The sequence below is a fragment of the Anarrhichthys ocellatus genome, unplaced genomic scaffold (genome assembly GCF_004355925.1).
Source record: "Anarrhichthys ocellatus isolate YVR2014 unplaced genomic scaffold, GSC_Weel_1.0 scaffold126, whole genome shotgun sequence".
Classification (NCBI taxonomy): domain Eukaryota; kingdom Metazoa; phylum Chordata; class Actinopteri; order Perciformes; family Anarhichadidae; genus Anarrhichthys; species Anarrhichthys ocellatus.
This window is the reverse complement of record NW_022280156.1, coordinates 150,237-169,448: the sequence shown is the minus strand read 5'-3', so window position 1 is coordinate 169,448 and position 19,212 is coordinate 150,237. Positions and strand designations below refer to the sequence as shown.

The 19,212-nt window shown below is 41.7% G+C and overlaps 1 protein-coding gene across 1 annotated transcript in view; it reads right to left on the bottom strand.

Annotated features, from left to right (window-relative positions):
* Positions 1 to 12,108: 12,108 nt before the first annotated feature.
* The window catches only part of hoga1 (4-hydroxy-2-oxoglutarate aldolase 1), a 14,722-nt gene continuing 7,618 nt past the window's right edge, over positions 12,109 to 19,212 (bottom strand). Inside the window, exons 5-7 of the mRNA XM_031877138.1 lie at positions 18,795 to 18,891; positions 13,997 to 14,130; positions 12,109 to 13,262 (exon numbers count right to left, since the gene is read on the bottom strand). Coding sequence (XP_031732998.1) covers positions 13,113 to 13,262; positions 13,997 to 14,130; positions 18,795 to 18,891 — 381 coding nt within the window. The 3' untranslated portion in view covers positions 12,109 to 13,112. The remainder of the gene's footprint in view (positions 13,263 to 13,996; positions 14,131 to 18,794; positions 18,892 to 19,212) is intronic.

Here is a 19,212-nt window from a genome sequence, read left to right as displayed (position 1 = left end):
GGGGGGGGGGGGCGCGTTTTGACAGCGACATGGAAAACGGAACTGATGGAGGCATCTCACACCTTTTAATTGGCTCTGGGATACGAAACAGAGACGATGTAAATGGAGCTGGCTGTTGCCTTTAGCTGAGGTGGATTTCAGATGGGGGGGGGGGGGCTGTCAGAGCTGTCGGTCTTGGACACTGTCAAAAACCTTGTGACTTTTGTTTCTAGTGATTTTTTATATTGTTCCTGATGGAACTCAATGTTCCTTCAAACTGATCTCACGAGTTGGGGATCACGAAACCCTTTAAAACCCACACTTTACCATCTCAACTTGAAGAGTTGCCGTTTGACATTAACATAAAAATAATGGAGTGACGCTGTCTTGATTTCATGTTTGACTGTGATGAGTCTCTAAAACAGAATTCACTAATGTCCTCCCACCTCCGGTCTCAAGAGGGCTGAGAATGTCTCCGTCAGTTTGATTTCTCTTCTTTCACGCTCAACATTGAGACACTTTATCAATCAGCAACCGCCGGAGACGAGCACGAAGAAGCCTCAAGTTTATATTCATGATCCAAAGTGTCGTTGGCGTGTCACACGAGAGACACCGGGCCGTCTACCTCAGGAAGGAACAGATATCAGAGATCATTGGAATAACGGATGAAGTGCCGAAATAAGATGTCTAATGTTAGCTTAAAGGGACAGTGACGGAGTTCGGGGGAATATGCTTTCTTGGCGAGGTCGTGGTTACACTCGTCTTTACAATGCACTGATGTCGTCCGGTCACACCGTTAACCCTCTCAACACCAAAACCCGCCGGCGGGATGGAAAAGCATGTTTTCTTTAAACAATCAACAAAACAACAACGTTCATCGCGGCCAGAAGCTGTAAAAACTGTCAGGATCTTCATGAGTTCAGATCTCAGTGAGGTGATGAGCATGTGGACACGATCCGGACAAATTATTTAATCATCTTCCCCTTCCACGTGGGAGTTCCTCTCCCACGGAGAGCAAAGGGAAGAGAGGAGGGAAAGCGGGTCAGGAGCCCAGCTGAGACTCATTTCCTGATTTTATTTCTTCGAAATAAAACCGTTTAAATACGAAGGGGCTTTTATTGTGGAGAATTTAAAGGAAAATGCATCTATCACAGAATTAGCGGAGCCTTGTCAGTGTCTTTTCTTCAATAAAAACAGGTCTACTAATACTGCAGGGAGAAGCAAAAAACAATCTGGGACTTTTATTGTAAAAGATTAGTAGTCGTTCCTTTGACCTTTGATCAATATCCGGATAGGAAGTGTCCTGATCCGGTGCATCGGATCACAGAAGTCGCATTGAAAAGACGTGTGTAACCACGGATTAGACTGTCGAAACCACTCTCAGGTCTGCACATTAAATATGAAGCTACAGCCAGCAGGAAATTAGCTTAGCTTAGCATGAAAAGTGGAAACAGGGTGAAACGGCTGCTTCATGTCTTTGTGCTAAGCTAAGCTCCTGTGATTGCCTGCGGGTGAGTGTAGCATCGTTCTTTTCCTCTAACTTGCAGAAAGAAAGCAAAGAACTGCATTTTGGGAAATGCAGAACTACTCCTTTAAGGGAACTCTTGTTTATCGTGTTACCCCAACGTCAAAAACAAAAAGACGGATATCAATTTCATGTGGATGAAAAGTTTTTTTAAACATTAGCCAGAGCTATGCTATGCTAGCAGTTTCCTTCCGTTTCCAGGCTTTGTGCTAAGCTAAGCTAAACACCTCTTGGGCCTATCAAACAGGTATCAATCCTCTCAACGGTTCCTTTAAGTTTAAACAAAGGTAGAGTAAATATTTGGCTCAAATAATATCAATATTTGGAAACAGAAACACTGAAGGATGCCAAACGTCAAGGATTTCAAATTAAACTGTCTTCTGTGAATCTTCTGTCAGAAGTGATTTCCAACAATCGGAGACGACTCGATGCCTTTTAAATGGATTATTGAAAGAAAAAACATGTCTTGATTTGTCATTGAGGCTGTTGTTGTTGTTGTTGTTGTTTTTTTCATCTAACAATCTTAAGTTTCATGTAAAATTATTTTTCCGTATTTTTTTTCAAGAGGTAAAGAGAAAATGTTTACTTGCGTTGCTTATTCTACTCACGTGTGAGGACTGGAGATGGAATCTGTGCCATTATTTCCATTCGTTCCTACGTGTTCACCTCTTACACTCTTTCTCACACACACAGACACACACACACACACACACACACAGATGTTTGGCCCAAACCAAACTTATTACCATAATCACCACTATACTGAGAAAATAAGGAAAGAGCATTCCATGTCTCTGTAATTGTTGTTCAACAAGTGAGCGAATCATGATTGGAATTTTAAAAGAAAAAAGAGACACAGAGGGAGTTTAACAAGTGCCTGAACAAAAGCCTTCTTCTACTGTGCTTTAAGTATTGTCAATACTGCCTGACTGTTTCATTAACTTTTTCTTAAATGCCGCTGTTCTTTCTTTATGAAGTAAAAGAAAGCAGTGTTGGTGGAAAACAGTCACTGCCTTCGTCTGCTTTGGGCTCAGCTTCAGGCAGAACGGCTGATTTCAAATATCTGGAAAAAGTAACACACTGGATGTCACTACGTGTACTTTAAAGCTTTTAAAATGATCAAATTATTCAGGAAATATTTTGATTTTCTAACGGCAGGAGGAGAAGAAATGGAAAATGGTTCTGGGTCCCGCATCATCTAGTTGTCGCAGTTTTATTTTGAAATGGCTCCAAATGACAGAATAAAGAGGAATATGCAGCTCTGGAGGATGATAAGCCTGATGATGTCATAGTGATGTCATCGGGGTTAGCTCAGTTTAGGCTTGAATAGTTCACATTTTTAACATAAGGCATGTGCTACTTAATGTGGAGGGATGGCAGGGATGGTCTAATGAAAGACACTATTGAGTTGCATTATGGGAATCGTAGGATCCTAGCATGGCGCATAAATCAAACTACAGACAGTTTTAGCAGCCTGTGACGGCTTTTTGTAATTCTTTTCAATGAGAGTGAAGCGTTTAGTTTTTTTTGCAACCAATGAACAGAAGTTACCATTTTGGAAAATGTGGTGGAGTGACGTAGAGATGTCGTATACGTCTCTGAGACCTGTCAATCACAGTAAGCCCCGCCCTAAAGCATCCCCTGCTTTATGGTCTGTGTGACTCTAAATGGACCATAATGTACTAAATGAACATCATGCTGTATTGAAGAAGACTTGAAACTAGAGATTGAGACCATAAACTCATGTTTACAATGTTTACTGAGGTAATAAATCAAGAGAGAAGTCATTTTCTCATAGACTTCTATACAACCAGAGGAGTCGCCCCCTGGTGGACACTAGTGAGAATGCAGTTTTAAGACTCTTCCGCATCAGCTTCACTCGGCAGAACCGGAGGTTGCCTCCTGGTCAGGATATGATGACACATTTACAACAAATACAACAAAAACGTTTCTGAAGAAGATTACCAACCGTAGCTTTAAACTACTGATGCCAGAACGTGAATCCTCTGAAATACTCCGGTAAATGAAATCTAGATAATGTGGGACCCTTTGAGCAAAACCCTCTTGACTTGTATGTTTCACCCGGGGGCGTCCGTCCCCGTTTCTGCACCTTTAAGCATCTGAACACTGAAAACCTGGAGGCCTGTTGTCACAAAGCCACAATGTCACTTTTGTTATTTCTGATGATGATGATGATGTCACGCAAAAAAAAAAAAAAGCGGTATTTGGGCTTTTTAAAAGAATCCCCTGAGGAACAATAAAGAAAATGCATGAAATTCAACTGGACTACGAGCTGCTTCTTCTTTTTCTTGTGTGTGTTTAGCGGAGGTGTGAGAGACGTGAAACACTGAAAACGGAGAACAATGAAAGCCGCACAAGTCTGCACACACACACACACACACACACACACGGAGAAGGATTTTGAACTCTGATCACACTTCTCGGCAGGTCTGGCGATTATTTGTGGAGCTCGGCTGTCAGAAACCCCCCTCCTCCTCCTCTCCCCTCCCCCGTCCTCCCCCCACCCACTCTGCTGTCACTAAAATAGCTTTAAGGTGTGTTTAGGTTGGACTCTAACCCCTTCGCCTATTTCATCTCCTTGGCAACAGTCCAGAGTTCCCTTAATTCGTATCATCTCAATCCCGAGTGCTGCAGCAGTTTTGCCTGTTTGCCCCTAATCATGGAGCCTGTTGCCATGGCAAAGTATTTAAATATGCTCTGCAGATCATCTTCACCTAGCACACACCAGAAGTCTCAGCTCTGTGTTTTCTTTTGTTTCCTTCACTAAAAATTGACTTCCTTACTCGCCTGTTACCTCGCGGTTCAGATCGGACTCATTCATTTTCCGAGCATGTGATTCGCTCTTCATGCTGTTCTTCCCGATCGAATTCCACGGGCAGAGAACTCCTGTATTTTTTTCTATTTCACGCGTTGCTCAAAGAGAGAAGGCTTTGTCTGTTATCTTATCAGTGAAGCTTCACGGCTCGCAAAAGCTTTGGCCATGTTTAGAGAGGAAGTGCACGCGGCATACTGATAAGGGAGGCCTGGCGCTGCGGGGAAACGCACCGTCGTCACTGCACACGCAAGAAATAAAAACCGGCAGCATCACGAGAAAAAGAAATATACATATATATACATATATATATACACATATATATATATATATATATATATATATATACATATATACTGTATATACACACGTATACATACACATACATACACACTTATACATACACACGTATACATACACACATACACACGTATACATACACACATATACACGTATACATACACACATATACACACATACACATATACATACACATACATATATATATATACACACACACATATATATATAGACACATATATATATATATACACACACATATATATATACACATATACATACACATACACATACATATATATATATACACACACATATATATATAGACACATATATACATATATACATATATAGACACATACATACATATATAGACACATACATACATACATATATACACACACATATATATATAGACACATACATACATATATACATATATAGACACATACATACATATATAGACACATACATACATACATATATACACACATACATACATATATACACACATACATACATATATACACACACACATACACACACACATACATACATATACACACACACATACATATAAGAAAGAAGCACACACCCAACAAAGATTTTGCCTGCTTTTAATTGCTTTGGCTTCCCAGCGCTCACAACTGCACATTTGGGAGCTGTGTGTGTGTGTGTGTGTGTGTGTGTGTGTGTGTGTGTGTGTGTGTGTGTGTGTGAACATGCATACATGAGTGCGTTGGGGGAGGTTTATAATAGGTATCTACATCTATTAAATAAAAATTTCAGCAGCTTTTACTCTTCTGCTCGGAGCTGCAGCAGCTCAAGGATGAGGCCTCTTCATATTAAATATCGTACATCAGCTGCTTCTGAGCTGCTAACCTTGTTTCAGAGGCTCTTTTTATTCTGAGGGGTTTTAAATTGAGGCGTTTGTTTGTTGGTGTTTTGGATTTGTCAGTGGTCGCCAACTATACAACCACACAGGATTTAATGTTCAATATTCCCGGTCTCTCTCCGGGAATATTGAACATTAAATCTCTCTCTCTCTGTCTCTCTCTCACACCGCTAATCATCAAATACAGGTAAAATGCCAAGTAAAAATGTGGAATCATGGGATTGGGTTTACTGTGCCTCACTGTGTTTGCAGTTGCCAGACAAAAACATATTGGAATTATGCGTTGCTTTAAACCACGGGATATACTGAATGTCAGCGTTTCTGAACCCAAAATACATCTCACGTTAGCCTCGTGTCTCCCTTGCAGAAACGCAGAGTGCCACGTGGTTGACGTTATGAAAAGATTTGTGATGTTTAGGCAACAAAACTACTAGTAGGAAAAAAACATGATTATATTATAATGTAAAAAAAAAGCATTAAAAGTGTAACTAAAACACGTAACAAAAAAATGTGACTGAACAATGTAACGAAACTTAACAACAAAACGTAACAACTTAACATATACAACTTAACGGGAACAATGTAACAAAGTAACAAATCTAAAAAAATAAAATAAAAAACAACCGCACCTAGCCAGCTGGCTGTCTTACGAAACATTACGTAAAAAGCGCTAAGTCTACGTTTACTTTTGGTTTTCACAAGGAAGACGTTCAGGGATCACCCGGGGGAAAGTCCTGTGTTTCTTTGACCCCTTCCACTCTCCCTCAGTGGAGTCTCGTTATTTTACACCCTAACTTTCGATGACGGTCGCTCAACAGAAAATGTCACAGAATGCAAAAAAACGTGGTTTGAAAAACGTACAATGCCGACATTTCTTGCTCCGCAAAAGCAATACAAGTACATCAAAATCCAGCAAGATGCTGTTCTGCGGTTAAATGAAATTAATTAGTCAGGTGATTTAAATAAACTATATCTCCAAGTCAATCAGAATCTGCTTTATTAGCCAAGTATGTGTTAAACATCGTGAACCACTTATCGTTCTCACGTAGTGTGCAGTAAAAGAATGGAGAATAACTGCATTTATACGACTGTGAAAATATGATTAAAAATCCTCAAAATTCAGGCGAGCTCTGATCCACTGGCTCATTTTGCTCTCGACATGATCAAGTCGAGCCTTTATTACAGTTCTGCCTCAGGCAAGTCATCAACGCACATCTAGATTTTAAGACCAGGACACATTCATTTTTACGGTTATATTCTAAAACATTTCAACATGCCACCGCAGCTGCTTCAGGCACAGACGGGAAAAAGACAGAGTAGCATGCGAGCAGATTGAAGGAGGGCGAGAGGGATGGAGTCGCATGTGTTAATGTTGGAGAGGAGGAATAACACTTGAGCTCAGCTAACAGACCCGAAAGAGGGGGGGGGGCATCGAGGGATGTGAAGACACAATCTACATATTCAACATTTTGACTCCCAACAAGGAAAAATCCTATTTGATGCTCAACATCCATCTCATCCATCTGCCGTGTTCAGTGGATCCCAGCAGGTTTTTGTGAGACGAGTTTGCTCTTCAGATAAAAGAAACACGTGGAGGCTGTGATGGTGGAGATCTTACTGTAGCCACTCTGACTTCTGATCTATTGAGTCCACTGGCGTTGAGGAGCATCTCTCTCTGCATCTTCTACGGTGGAAATGTACAAGTTGAAATATTTAAAAACACGTACGAGGCAAATTTTGCGTACTTGCCTCATTCTCGTTACGTCATTCGCGTCTTTGCATTGACTTTGTGTGTAATCACGCTGCGCTGAGAATTGGTCGTGTTTTGGCTCGAACTTGCTGCTAACAGCTAAAAGCTAACGGTAACTAGCTCTCCTCCTGCCGATTTCAACTTGATTTGTTGATTCCAAATGTAACATTATCAACATGTGTAGCGTAAATGAGCCGATACACGATATGACATCAGATCCAACACGTTATTGGTATCGGAACAACTCGACTTCCAACAATCGGAGCACCTGAAGTGGTATAAAGAGTCAGAACATCGACTTAGGGAGGTCGGACAGATCAAACAAACACAGGACTTTCACCCAGGAGACCGCAGTGTGTGTCCAGAGTGAAACCAAGTCAACATTGACTTATTTTACCGTAGTTTAGTAACGCCATTTACCTAGCAAACAATTATTACAATCCTTAAATACACTCAGAGCTACTACAGTGGGACAGAGAGGCTCTGCTGTGGAGAAAAAGAGTGGAACATACCGAACAAATGGATGTTTGATTGCTGGTTCGCTGCAGGTGTGGATTGGGAAGTGGACATTTGTTCTGGACGTCCTCCATGAGGAGGTGGGAACTCTTGAGTTTTTGCTCTCAACAGATGAGACGACGTGATAAAACAACTCACACCTGTAAATAGGACAGCAAATATTCATTATTGTCGGGGTAAACGAGAATATGGGTCGTTTGAACAAACGCTGCCGAGGACATTTTCTTTTTGAGGCTAGAAATAGGTCATGCAGCTGCTCAAATGAGGCTTCAATTTAGGTCTACAAACGCCCAGTTTAAGTAGCCGTTTATCAGGTTGTCGCTAACTCGGTCTCTCGCTGCTCCCTGTAGCTCTCTGATTGGACCGGCACCTAGCTGTGAAGCTCCATTCAAGACTCAAGTGTCACTGTGAAAGCTCAGCCTCTACCTTTCTATAGTTGGCCCGTTAAGTGGCCCAGAAATGCTACATGCATTGTGTTTCTCTTCCTACCTTTTATCTGCCACTTCCACCATCACTCCTCAATCTAATCCGCCCTCTGCCTTTTCATTAAAAGCTTCTCTTTTCTCCCTCGGTTTGACCGTCACTCTGGCCTTAATGCTCGACATGTTTCCTTCTCCTGACTTCCCTCTAATGTCCCTGTGTGTCTGAGCTGGACTGCATGAAAATAAGATCAAATCCACACTAAGCTCGCTGAATCTAACACTGTTTAATGTGTAAACATTCACGGTGGCGTTTTTAACGGTTGTTTTGGATAATTTTGGAAATAGGGAAATTATTAGATATCTTCAATCTTCCTCATATGGCACAGAGGACGAAGATTCATCAGGCTTTAGATACACACACAGTTGAAAATAAAAACTCATTTCCATATCTTTCATTGTTGTTGTCAGACATAGTAAATGCTATCTGAGAACCAGACGAGCAGCTTCTCCTCGACATGTTCAGCCGTCACAAATAGGTGTGATGTCTCGATGTCCGCATGCTTTCATTTAGACTTCACCGACAGAAAGTCTGTCTTCAGAAAGTCAGAGGCGGTTTGTCATCATTTTACTCACAATAAAGCTCAGAGGCCTTGAGATGTGTGAAAGGCCACAGAAAATATAACATACATTTTTATATGTATCTGGCTTAGTGTGGTCTCTGGAGAGAGCGAGCGAGCGAGAGAGAGAGAGAGAGAGGAAGGCAAAAAGGGAGGGTTGTGGGGGAATCTTGGAATCTTTAGGCTTGGATTTAATCTGGGCCACTACAGAGAGGGACTGGGTATTATATGCTACACTACACAGAGAGGTCACCACATCGCCTGGAGGACTGGGATGCAGAGAGAGAGGAGAGAGAGAAGAAGAGGAGGTAGAGGAAGCTGTAAGAGAGAGCGTGATGGAGGGAAGAGGGAGGGGGACGAATGACAAACTGTCAGGTGTGGAGGGATGATGAAGTGCGGAGGATGGAGGGTGGAGGTTGGACTTGATGTCATCGCCCCCCTCCTCCCCGTGACTCTGCAGCGCTGAGGGCAGCTTCTGCTGACTCGCCACTCGCTCGCCCCAGGGAGCAGGAGCAAGATCTACACATTATCCCCCCCCCACCCCCCACCATCGCTGCTGCTGTGTGCCCACCTGGACGTTGGCATCACATGCCTCCCGGTCCGTTGAGATCAAAGGGAATGCCCTTGACGCAGAGCAGCACGGTGGAGCGCGTCGCCTCCGTGTGGCCGCCTGAAGACACCGCAGCTCAGACAGAGATGAAGTCAAAGTACCGTTTTTAAATTTGATTTAAAGAAAAAGTCTCTAAAGATCAGCGGGAACCTGTAAGGTCAACAACTCCGCAGCAGTTGAGTGAATACAAGCTGTGAGGAGAAAGAAAAGCTAAATTAGAAAAATGAACAGAAGGTCAAAAAATAAATTCTCTTCTCCTTTTCTGTCTCTGAAAGGAAGTGTATTTCTCTTTGGCTGCTAAACTATTTAGGTTTAACCTCTCCATGCTCCTTCCCTCCTAGAGCATTTAGGTTTAGCAGCCATAGAAACACATTTATACAGGTATTCCAAAAAATAAAACAAAAAGCAAAGAAATCTTGAAGCAACGTGAGCGCCCTCGGAGAGGAGGCTTTACAAACGAGTGAATGAAGAGAATTCACCTCATTCGTATCAGAAATCCTTGGAGAGAGGCCTCATCACTGTCACCGCTGCACCGAGTCAAAGCCTTTTGTATCGCAGCGATGCTCCCAAATAGATGAATTAAGATAAACTTGTGAGAGGAATGTCTTTTAAACGCAAAAAAGTTCAAAGCTATTTTTTAAAAAAAAAGGAAGTTTATGACCAAAGTCTTGAATATATTCTTTCATCCTCTAAAAGTCCAGGTGGAACTAATGAACTCAAAGCACCACTGCACAGTATGCTATATGTTATATTTGATTATAATGGTTCTACAGACACACAGAGAATCATCAAACTCTTTTGCTCTGGTTTGATTCAGTTTGGGGTTTTTACAGAACATTCAAAAACGTTTGTTACCAAAAGTATTTGGTTGTGAATTAATTTACATATCCCTCCTTCGTCATCCTCCTCTGATCTTATCGGTGGGTGAGGAAGGTGGAGGCGTCTACTTTTCACACAATCGAAACAAATCCCTAAACGACTTGATTAAAGAAAGAAAAACGCCTCAACAGGAAGGCGTTATATTATGCTTATATTATTTGATCATTTCTTAAAAAGTTGACAAAATAATCCAATGTTTTAATGCAGATTTTACCAAAAATGTGTGCATGGAATCAAAGAAGGTAAGCCACTGAAGACCTAGTAAATATTGCAATCTATTGCACACAATTAATCGTATCTTATTAACCGAATATGGCACCTGAAACGATTATCTTTAAGCTGGACCCAACAAATCAATACATGGTCAAAAGGCATTATGCACCACAGTGAATGAAGTACTGCAGCCAAGGCCAATGTTCCTGAATAAGGCTGATGCAGTTACTGAAAATTATTCCACATATTTCCACAAAAATTGAAACTTACGCATAGTAACAAGTTGCAAAAACCTCCACATCCCCCAAAATGCAGACATAACTTGAGGGTCCTCAACGACAGCTGTGGCCGATGATGCAGTCGATGTTTAGAACATTTCACAAATCAAAACGTCCGCAGTCAGAAAGGTCTGCCGCAGCGAAGGAGCCCGTATTCAAACACGGATTTCTAAATATATTTAATCACGGAACATTCCACACTGAAGGCTGTAATTGTCCTTTGTCGATCTCATACTGATTGTAATGAGGGCTTTCCCTCCTGCACTCACAATGCTCCCTTTCTTTAGGGTCCAGGAAGTGGGTTTTTTCGCCAAAAAAAAGGTGCTAATTGGAGTCACAGATTTAGATAAAAGCAAAGAAACTGTTCTGTTAAAAAAAAGAAAAAGAAGCCGAAGGCTCTCATTGCCATGGCTACACTCGGAGTTAATTACCGCCGTAATTGCGGCTTTTAACTTTTTCCACATCTGAGAGTGCTCCGACAGTTTATTCTGGCACACAATGTGTTCGCGACCTTCAGTCATGCCTCCTACTGAACTCCGGCTGATCTGAGATCTTTGAATCTACCAGTGGAAACATTCAAATAAACATGTAAATAAACAGACAATTAGAGATAAACGAATCAGTGGAGCCAACCATCTTTATAGGAAAACACTCAAAGAGGTGGTTTCAGCTCCTCTGACTCAAGTGTTAGCTCCTCATCTGTTACTAAGTGTTTCATACTTTCTGCCTTTATCTGGGGTCAGAAGAGACGTAAGATGAATGCACTACATACACCTTTCGCTGCACCGTGTGAGCAAATTACAACAGTACACCTGTCACACTGTGTGTTAAGATAAATCATTCAGTGTGATATACCGACGTCTCTGGTAGCGGCAGCGACCTGTCAATCACGGTAGCCCCGCCCCTAAATCATCCCCTGCTTTATGGTCTGTTTGACTCTAAATGGACCATAATGTACTAAATGAACATCATGCTGTGTTGAAGAAGACTTGAAACTAGAGATTGAGACCATAAACTCATGTTTACCACCAACCCTCCCCCAGGTTACAGCTCTGTCAACACTGTTACCTCCGTTAGCTGCTAGCCGCCGTTAGCTAGCAGTAACGTTAGCTTTTTACTTCTGCCGATTGTATTTACGCTTCAAAAATCATTGTAAACTTTTTGCAAGGCACAAAACTGCACATCAAAAAAGGCCATTGAACTAAAACACCAATCTGTCTGCATAAAGAAGAACGATTTGGAAACAAACTGTTTTTTCTTCACAGTTAAAATTAAATGAAAACAGTTAATATTGAAGTGAAATGCCATTTTATTGTTGAAACAAGTGCATGGACATAAAATGATCAGAATTTCCAAGAATAAAATTGTACAAAAAAAATCATAAATTTGTGAGAAATAAACTTCTCTGAGATTAAAGGAGACATATCATGCTCATATGCAGGTTCATACTTGAATTTTGAGTTTCTAATTCAACATGTTTACATGCTTCAATAATCAACAAACACTTTATTTTTCTCATACTGTCCGTCTGAATATACCGGAATTCAATCTCGATCTGAAACGCTCCGTTTTAGCGCCTGTCTCTTTAAGAGCCCTCTCCTGAAAAAGCCTCGTCCGCTCCGATTGGCTTGTGAGCAAAATATGGTCATGTGACATAGGAAGGGGAGCCACATCTGATTGGCTTTGTTGAATCACATGTTCTCTGATCTCTGTTTTTTTTCCGTCCTTTTAAAGTCACACTTTTACGAGAAAGATAACCAACTCTAAAAAAGTGTTTGTTTTTGTAAAGGAACCACATCGCTTCACTTTGCAAGGTTGGATCGACCTCATGACTTCATGCCATCGTTGCTTGCCGTGTACTATGTCTGCAGTGGACGACCTATTCAAATTACACTTTGCAATCGTGTTTAGCAAGAAGGGAATACTTGTGATTTCAGCCCAGAATCTCCATTTTATCATAAGCATCTGGACATTGCTGTGAATTTTTTTTTTTAAATTTGTACATTTACGACTTAAATGTTGGACTTTTTTTTCACTTCGGAATTATTTTTTTTGTGAAACAAAACAATCAACATAAATGATTTAGGAACAAATCTATAACTATATATATATATATATATACTGTATATATTTGAACCCATTTGATTAGATTTGAGTCAACAACAGATGTATTTTTTTGCCGTGTTCCCCCAGCGTGTCATTTCACACTGTGTATGGACTGAACAGCTTAAGTGTTTCCAGGTAAAGTGAAAACACACCCACACACACACACACACACACCCTGCCCGTGTCACCTCACAGCCAGCCGTTGGAGGAAAAGTCCCGCCTCAGCTGCTGAGTCTCGGCCTCCGTGAGCGGCTGAAGAGGCGATCGACAGGCGCCGCCGTGGAAACCGAACCACTCCATCGCCTGCTTGAGGGCGGGAACTCCCAACTTCCTGGTCACCTAGCAACACAGAGCTCCAATCAGTCTCCCCGTACAACAACCCCCCCCCCATCTGCCGTGTGGGTTCAAAGCTTTATCAATACTGACAGTTAAAAAGCAGACACGTTTACTGTATTTGTGATCGATATTTGGCTGCAGAGCTGCATCCGGATCACGTGTCACTTCCTACGAGAGCGAAGCCTGATATTCGCGATGCGGCGTGTCGAGGAGTTTGAGTGGTAGGTTGGTGCCGTTAGAGCAGCAACATTTAACAAACATTAACAGACACATCTGAAGCCTGGAGCATATCATTCAGTGTCGTTTTCTCAACCATCTCACCCTGAGAACACACAACTCTCTCGTATAACTTTGTTAAGTGAAGTTAACTCAACACATCATCTTGAAATAAACTTTTACCCGCTTGTAAGAATTACAAGATCTTGTTAAGTTTGTTATAAAAAAAACAATTCAGCTCCAGTACTAACTCTCCTTTTAAAATGAACATTTTGTGCTATCCATCATATTCTCAGCAGATCCTAGAGCAGATATTTCATTTTGACTTTAAAGAGTTGACGTTATATTATGCACAACTTAAACGTCATAAAAGCAGCCAATAAACTCCAGATCAGTTCTGAGAGATGTGACTAAACCTCCAGTCTGTCATTACTTGTGAGAGTTTGTTCTGTTGTGCGTGTGTGTGTGTGTGTGCGTGTGCGGCGGATAAAAGCGTCCACCGCGCAGCAGATGGTACTCACGGCGGCGTTGGGCTCGATGAGGCGCTGCTGCAGGCCTCTGGCTTCCTCCCAGCGACCGGACACACACAGGCTCTCCAACTCACACAACTCCCGGCCCAGCACGTTGGCCAGCGCGCACACTCCGCCAACCGCACCTAGACACCCGGATCACAATCGAGAGCTGACGGATTCATAACGTATAGAGTTGTTTTTCTTTTTCATACAATAATTTACTGTGAAACAATGAGAAACGTTCTTGACCTTTTGAGCCACCACATCCTTTCCTTCTAATAGAACGTGTCTCAATAAAAAAAAAAAAAGGAATAAAAGAAAAAACCAAACTATGTCTCAACAGCCAGTCTAGCGTCTCCATGAGGCCTGAGCTAACTTCGCCGTGCTAACATGTTTACAATGACTGAATTTAGCAGGAATAATGTTTACGATGTTCACCATCGTAGTTCAGCAGCACAGTACAGCGGAGGCCGATGGTCATTGGTTCAGTCATAAACCAAAGTGTTGGACAACATTTGAGATATTTCACTTAAACCATAGACAGTATATAAGAAGTGGACGTAGTCATCGTCAGGTCGCCATTGGTTTGTGGAAGGCCGTTTAGAAGCCTCGATTTCGGTGATTTCGCCGTGGCCATCTTGGATTACGGCCGTCGCCATGTCGGTTTTTCTTCCTTCCAATGAACAGAAGTGACCATATTTGGAATGCGGAGGAGTGACGTAGAGACACCGTATACGTCTCTGGTAGTGACCTGTCAATCACAGTAAGCCCCGCCCTAAAGCATCCCCTGCTTTATGGTCTGTTTGACTCCAAATGGACCATAATGTACTAAATGAACATCATGCTGTATTGAAGAAGACTTGAAACTAGAGATTGAGACCATAAACTCATGTTTACAATGTTTACTGAGGTAATAAATCAAGAGAGAAGTAGAGTCATTTTCTCATAGACTTCTATACAACCAGAGGAGTCGCCCCCTGGTGGACACTAGAGAGAATGCAGCTTTAAGACACTTCAGCGTTGACTTCACTCGGCAGAACCGGAGGTTACCGCCTGGTCAGGATGTAATGGTACATTTAAAAAAATACAACAAAAAACTTTTTGAAGAAGATTACCGTAGCTTTAAACTATTCAATTAAATTAAATAAATAAAATCTACATAATGCGAGACCTTTTGTGTTGCTGGCTTTTGTAGAAAAACACACGAAAAATGTAACATTTAGTAGGATATCATTACCATTAGGATATACGTTGACTAAAGGGATCCCACAGGATTTGTGGTTAGCAAATTCCACATTTCTGCAAAAAAAACAAAAAAAACAAAAAAAAACCTGCTCCAGCTTTTAAGGGTTGCACTTACAACCAGCCGTTCCAATCTGGTTTCATACCCACGTTAAGTTGAAGGAAGGTGGCCGGATAAATCACATTTGATCAGCTTACTGTGAGCAATCACTCAACTCAGCGCTTATATGTTTAGAATATTAAAAAGCTCCTTCCACCACTCATGCACAGTGTGTTAAAGCATTAGCATGCATCACGGCATGCTAAGTACAAGAAGCACTTGAGCTTGAGCTGCCCGAGAAGTCGAACGTGTGGACAGAATTCAGTGTTCAAACAACTGGAGATAAAACCAAGCAGAACATATTTCCCTCTTAAATGAAGCCATCCATCACTCTCCTGGTTTTACAGCTGTGTTGTCAACACACAGACATAAATGATTCACTAGCAATGTTTTTTGAGGTATAAAGCCAGCCTTCTATCTTTTTCTCTCCTGACAGATCGGTACGCCGTTCATTCAGTATGATGTCATTTTTTAAAATTTATACACATAGCTAGATACACACATCATCCAAGGCAGCTAGATAGGATGGCCTTCCAGTGTGACATCTCATTGCCTGCGTCTGGTGGAGGAGGGAAGCAGAGAGCTGGCTCCGTCCGCGGCCTTGAAGTTGTTGTTGTTGTTGTGGATAGACGAGCCGGCGGCTGCTGATGGGCGGATTTTCTGTCTGAAAATTATGTTTGTGTTGGCTCGCCGCCGCTCGGATCGCGCCGCTGACAGCAGCTTACCAAACGCTGCTGACTGACGGGCGAAGCTGCACCGTGAGCGACGGCTCGCGAAGAAAAGACACCAAAGGCTGGCAAAAGAGGCAGAACCAGATTCTAAATGTCCAGGATTGTGGAGATGTGAGTGCCAGAATGGACTGAAACAGATCTCTGCCCAACAACACTTTCATCCTAACGATATAATTATCATCAATTAATTCACACTTTCCTCCACCTAAAGAAAAAGATATTGCCTATTTTTCTTTGTTAGATCTTTGAGTTGAGAGACGCAATAAATATTTACATTTCAACATGATTGGAAATGTGAAAATCTAAACCAGTCTCATGTCATGTTATGTATGTCACGCTGTAAGGCCATTAGCTTAGCTTAGCATAAAGACTAGAGGCAGGGGGAAACGAGTTAAAGGAGCAACATACGATATTCAGAGCATTCATTTAGCAGCAAACAGCTATTATCTTTAAAGATCTGAACAGACTCACTCTCCCTCTGTGTGTTTCCAGAGATTCTCTTCGCTTCGTTGACTTAACTCAATATTAGCTGTGTTTACGTCAATTGCGAGGTGAATTTTAAGTGAATTTTTTAAATGTAGCAAAACAGAAATGCGAATTAGGCCAATTCCATCAACTGGTTTGGAGCGAATAAACTCTGCTACAGCGTAGTTTGGTCAGAAGTTGGCGCTGTCTGCTACGTTTGGCTGTAATCTGCCAGTAAACGGAGTAGAAGAAGAAGAAGTCGAGGTCGTGAACAGGAAACAAAACAATTCGCTTGACAATCTAACCATCTATGATATATGGTTAGGTTCTTTTTGAGGTTTTCATCTTCTTTTTTTTTTTTTTTTTAAAGAGTAATATGTGTTCATGTGGTTTACCAGCAGTTTTCCCTACAACAAGCTTATGCAAAAACATGCACAACCGCTACACAAAGCACAATTTCATTAAAGATAAAAACACGTTCTTGCACTATAACGACACCAACAGACTCATTTCTGTCGGAGAAATGGGAACATCGTGAGATTTTGGCTCAATACTGAGACTCTACCTTCGACAACCTGCAAAACACAAGTGAAGTAGAGTGTTCGGCTCTTTGTTGTGATGCTCTACGAGGGTTTGACTGACAGGGCTTCAGCTTTACTGTTGGGGGTGTTGAGAGAAATTAATTCAGATAACAAGACTTTAAACACACGCTCACCGTGGACACATTATCATATCAATCACTCAGCGCTACCTGTGTCCATCACACACACACACACACACACACAGCCAATTACTCCCATATTTCAGTTATGGAGATGAGAACATGTTCGGGAGCAAAGATCAGAGAACTGTGAAAGTGTGTGTGTGTGTGTGGTGCAGGGCTGGCAGTGGGAGAACATGACTCATTAGGTTCCTGAGCATCATATTGATGCCTATCCCCTAACGTGTTATCTAATCCAGGCTTACAGTACACGGTACGTGGCGGACATTCATAAGAAGGCAGCTGCTGCCAAAAGGATGCTGATGAATTTTTGATTTGCTGCAACTTTAACAAATGAAAGATTGCACGCTTCCTCGCAGGATGAGAAAAAACACTCAACAGTCCTTAATTTCTGAAAGGAAGAGAGGTTGCTGGTGAGATTGCTGAAGGTATGCGTGTCTCCGGTGTTTCCAGCCTGTGATTATGTTACGGTTGGGACATTCAGACACTCGAGTTGTGAGAAATAGAAAAATATCAGACTCTGTTTTCATTATTTCACAATGAAGCCAATGCTGAAGTTCCTTAAACCAGCATTCTCTCTAATGACCACCAGGGGGCGACTCCTCTGGTTGTATAGAAGTCTATGAGAAAATGACTCTTCTTCTCTCTTGATTTATTACCTCAGTAAACATTGTAAACATGAGTTTATGGTCTCAATCTCTAGTTTCAAGTCTTCTTATTTTGGTCGGCAAAAAAAATCTCTTATCCAGTGTTTCATTTTACACAGCTCCATCCTCTCGTGTCACCTCCGGTTACAAAAAACAAGATGGCGACAGACGAAAACCAAGATAGCGAGGGCCAAAAAACAAGATGGCGACGGGCAAAATGCTGAACTCGAGTCCACGAGGGGCAGAAGAGTGAATTTATCTGGCACTGAACTGGGCTCACGTTAAAGTGTTTTCTCTTGTGGTAATAAAATGTTTTGAAATCTCTTCATTGACTAATGTATATAACTCTAAAACATGCAAAAATTCACAATGTTCTCTGTTTCAAGGTCAATACTTGCTCATTTTCGAGCCCCACAGCTCATGTAGAGTTTCATTATCATTCATCGTTCATTAAGTCTGTTTTTTTAAAACAGTTCCTACTCCCATCACGGACGCGATGATGATGTAACTTTGGCAAATTAATCAGAGTTGACTTAATGTACTTTGTGATGAATTAATTCTTTCAAGTCATTTCCACGCCTTCGCTAATTGATTTTTATAGTAAAATGAAATGAAACCATAACAGCTGCTAACAGGAGGTACAGTAGGAAATCAATCAAAAAATGAGGACATGTCTCGGACATGAAATCCTGTGCAACTTCATATCGGGAGTGTGAGTGAAACGTGAAAACAACAACAAGAAGTGACAGCAGAATGCAAGGGATTATGGGTAGAAAGGACAGATGCTGACATCCGATAGCCAGCGGTTAAAGAAAATTTGATATTTGTGAATTATGTGGACGTGTCCTTGTGTTCCTGTGAGGAACAACAGCACCGTTAGTGCAGTCTTAGGGCTTCTTACCAACGCTATAGGCGGCCATGAGGAAGCCTGCTGAGCCCGCCAACACCTGGAAATCCTGCGTTTTGGTTTTGTGAACGATCAGGCCGATCCGTGAGATCTGAGGAGAGCGTATAAAAGACACACAGAGAGAGAGAGAAGGTAAAACATCAGGACCATCATTGTCATCACTCCTCCCTGCTGTCAGGACTAATATCTGGTGGGTTTTTAATCCCTGGAGATGCTGTCACAGGAGACGACAAATCAAACATCTCACAAGGAACACAAATCGCTCAAATTGAGACGAGCATCGACTCTTAACATGGGGGAGGTTTTGGGAGGAGGGGGATCGTTCAAAATCTTAAACAGGAGAAGAAGAAGAGAGAGAGAGAGAGAGAGAGAGAGAGAGAGAGAGAGAGAGAGAGAGAGAGAGAGAGAGAGA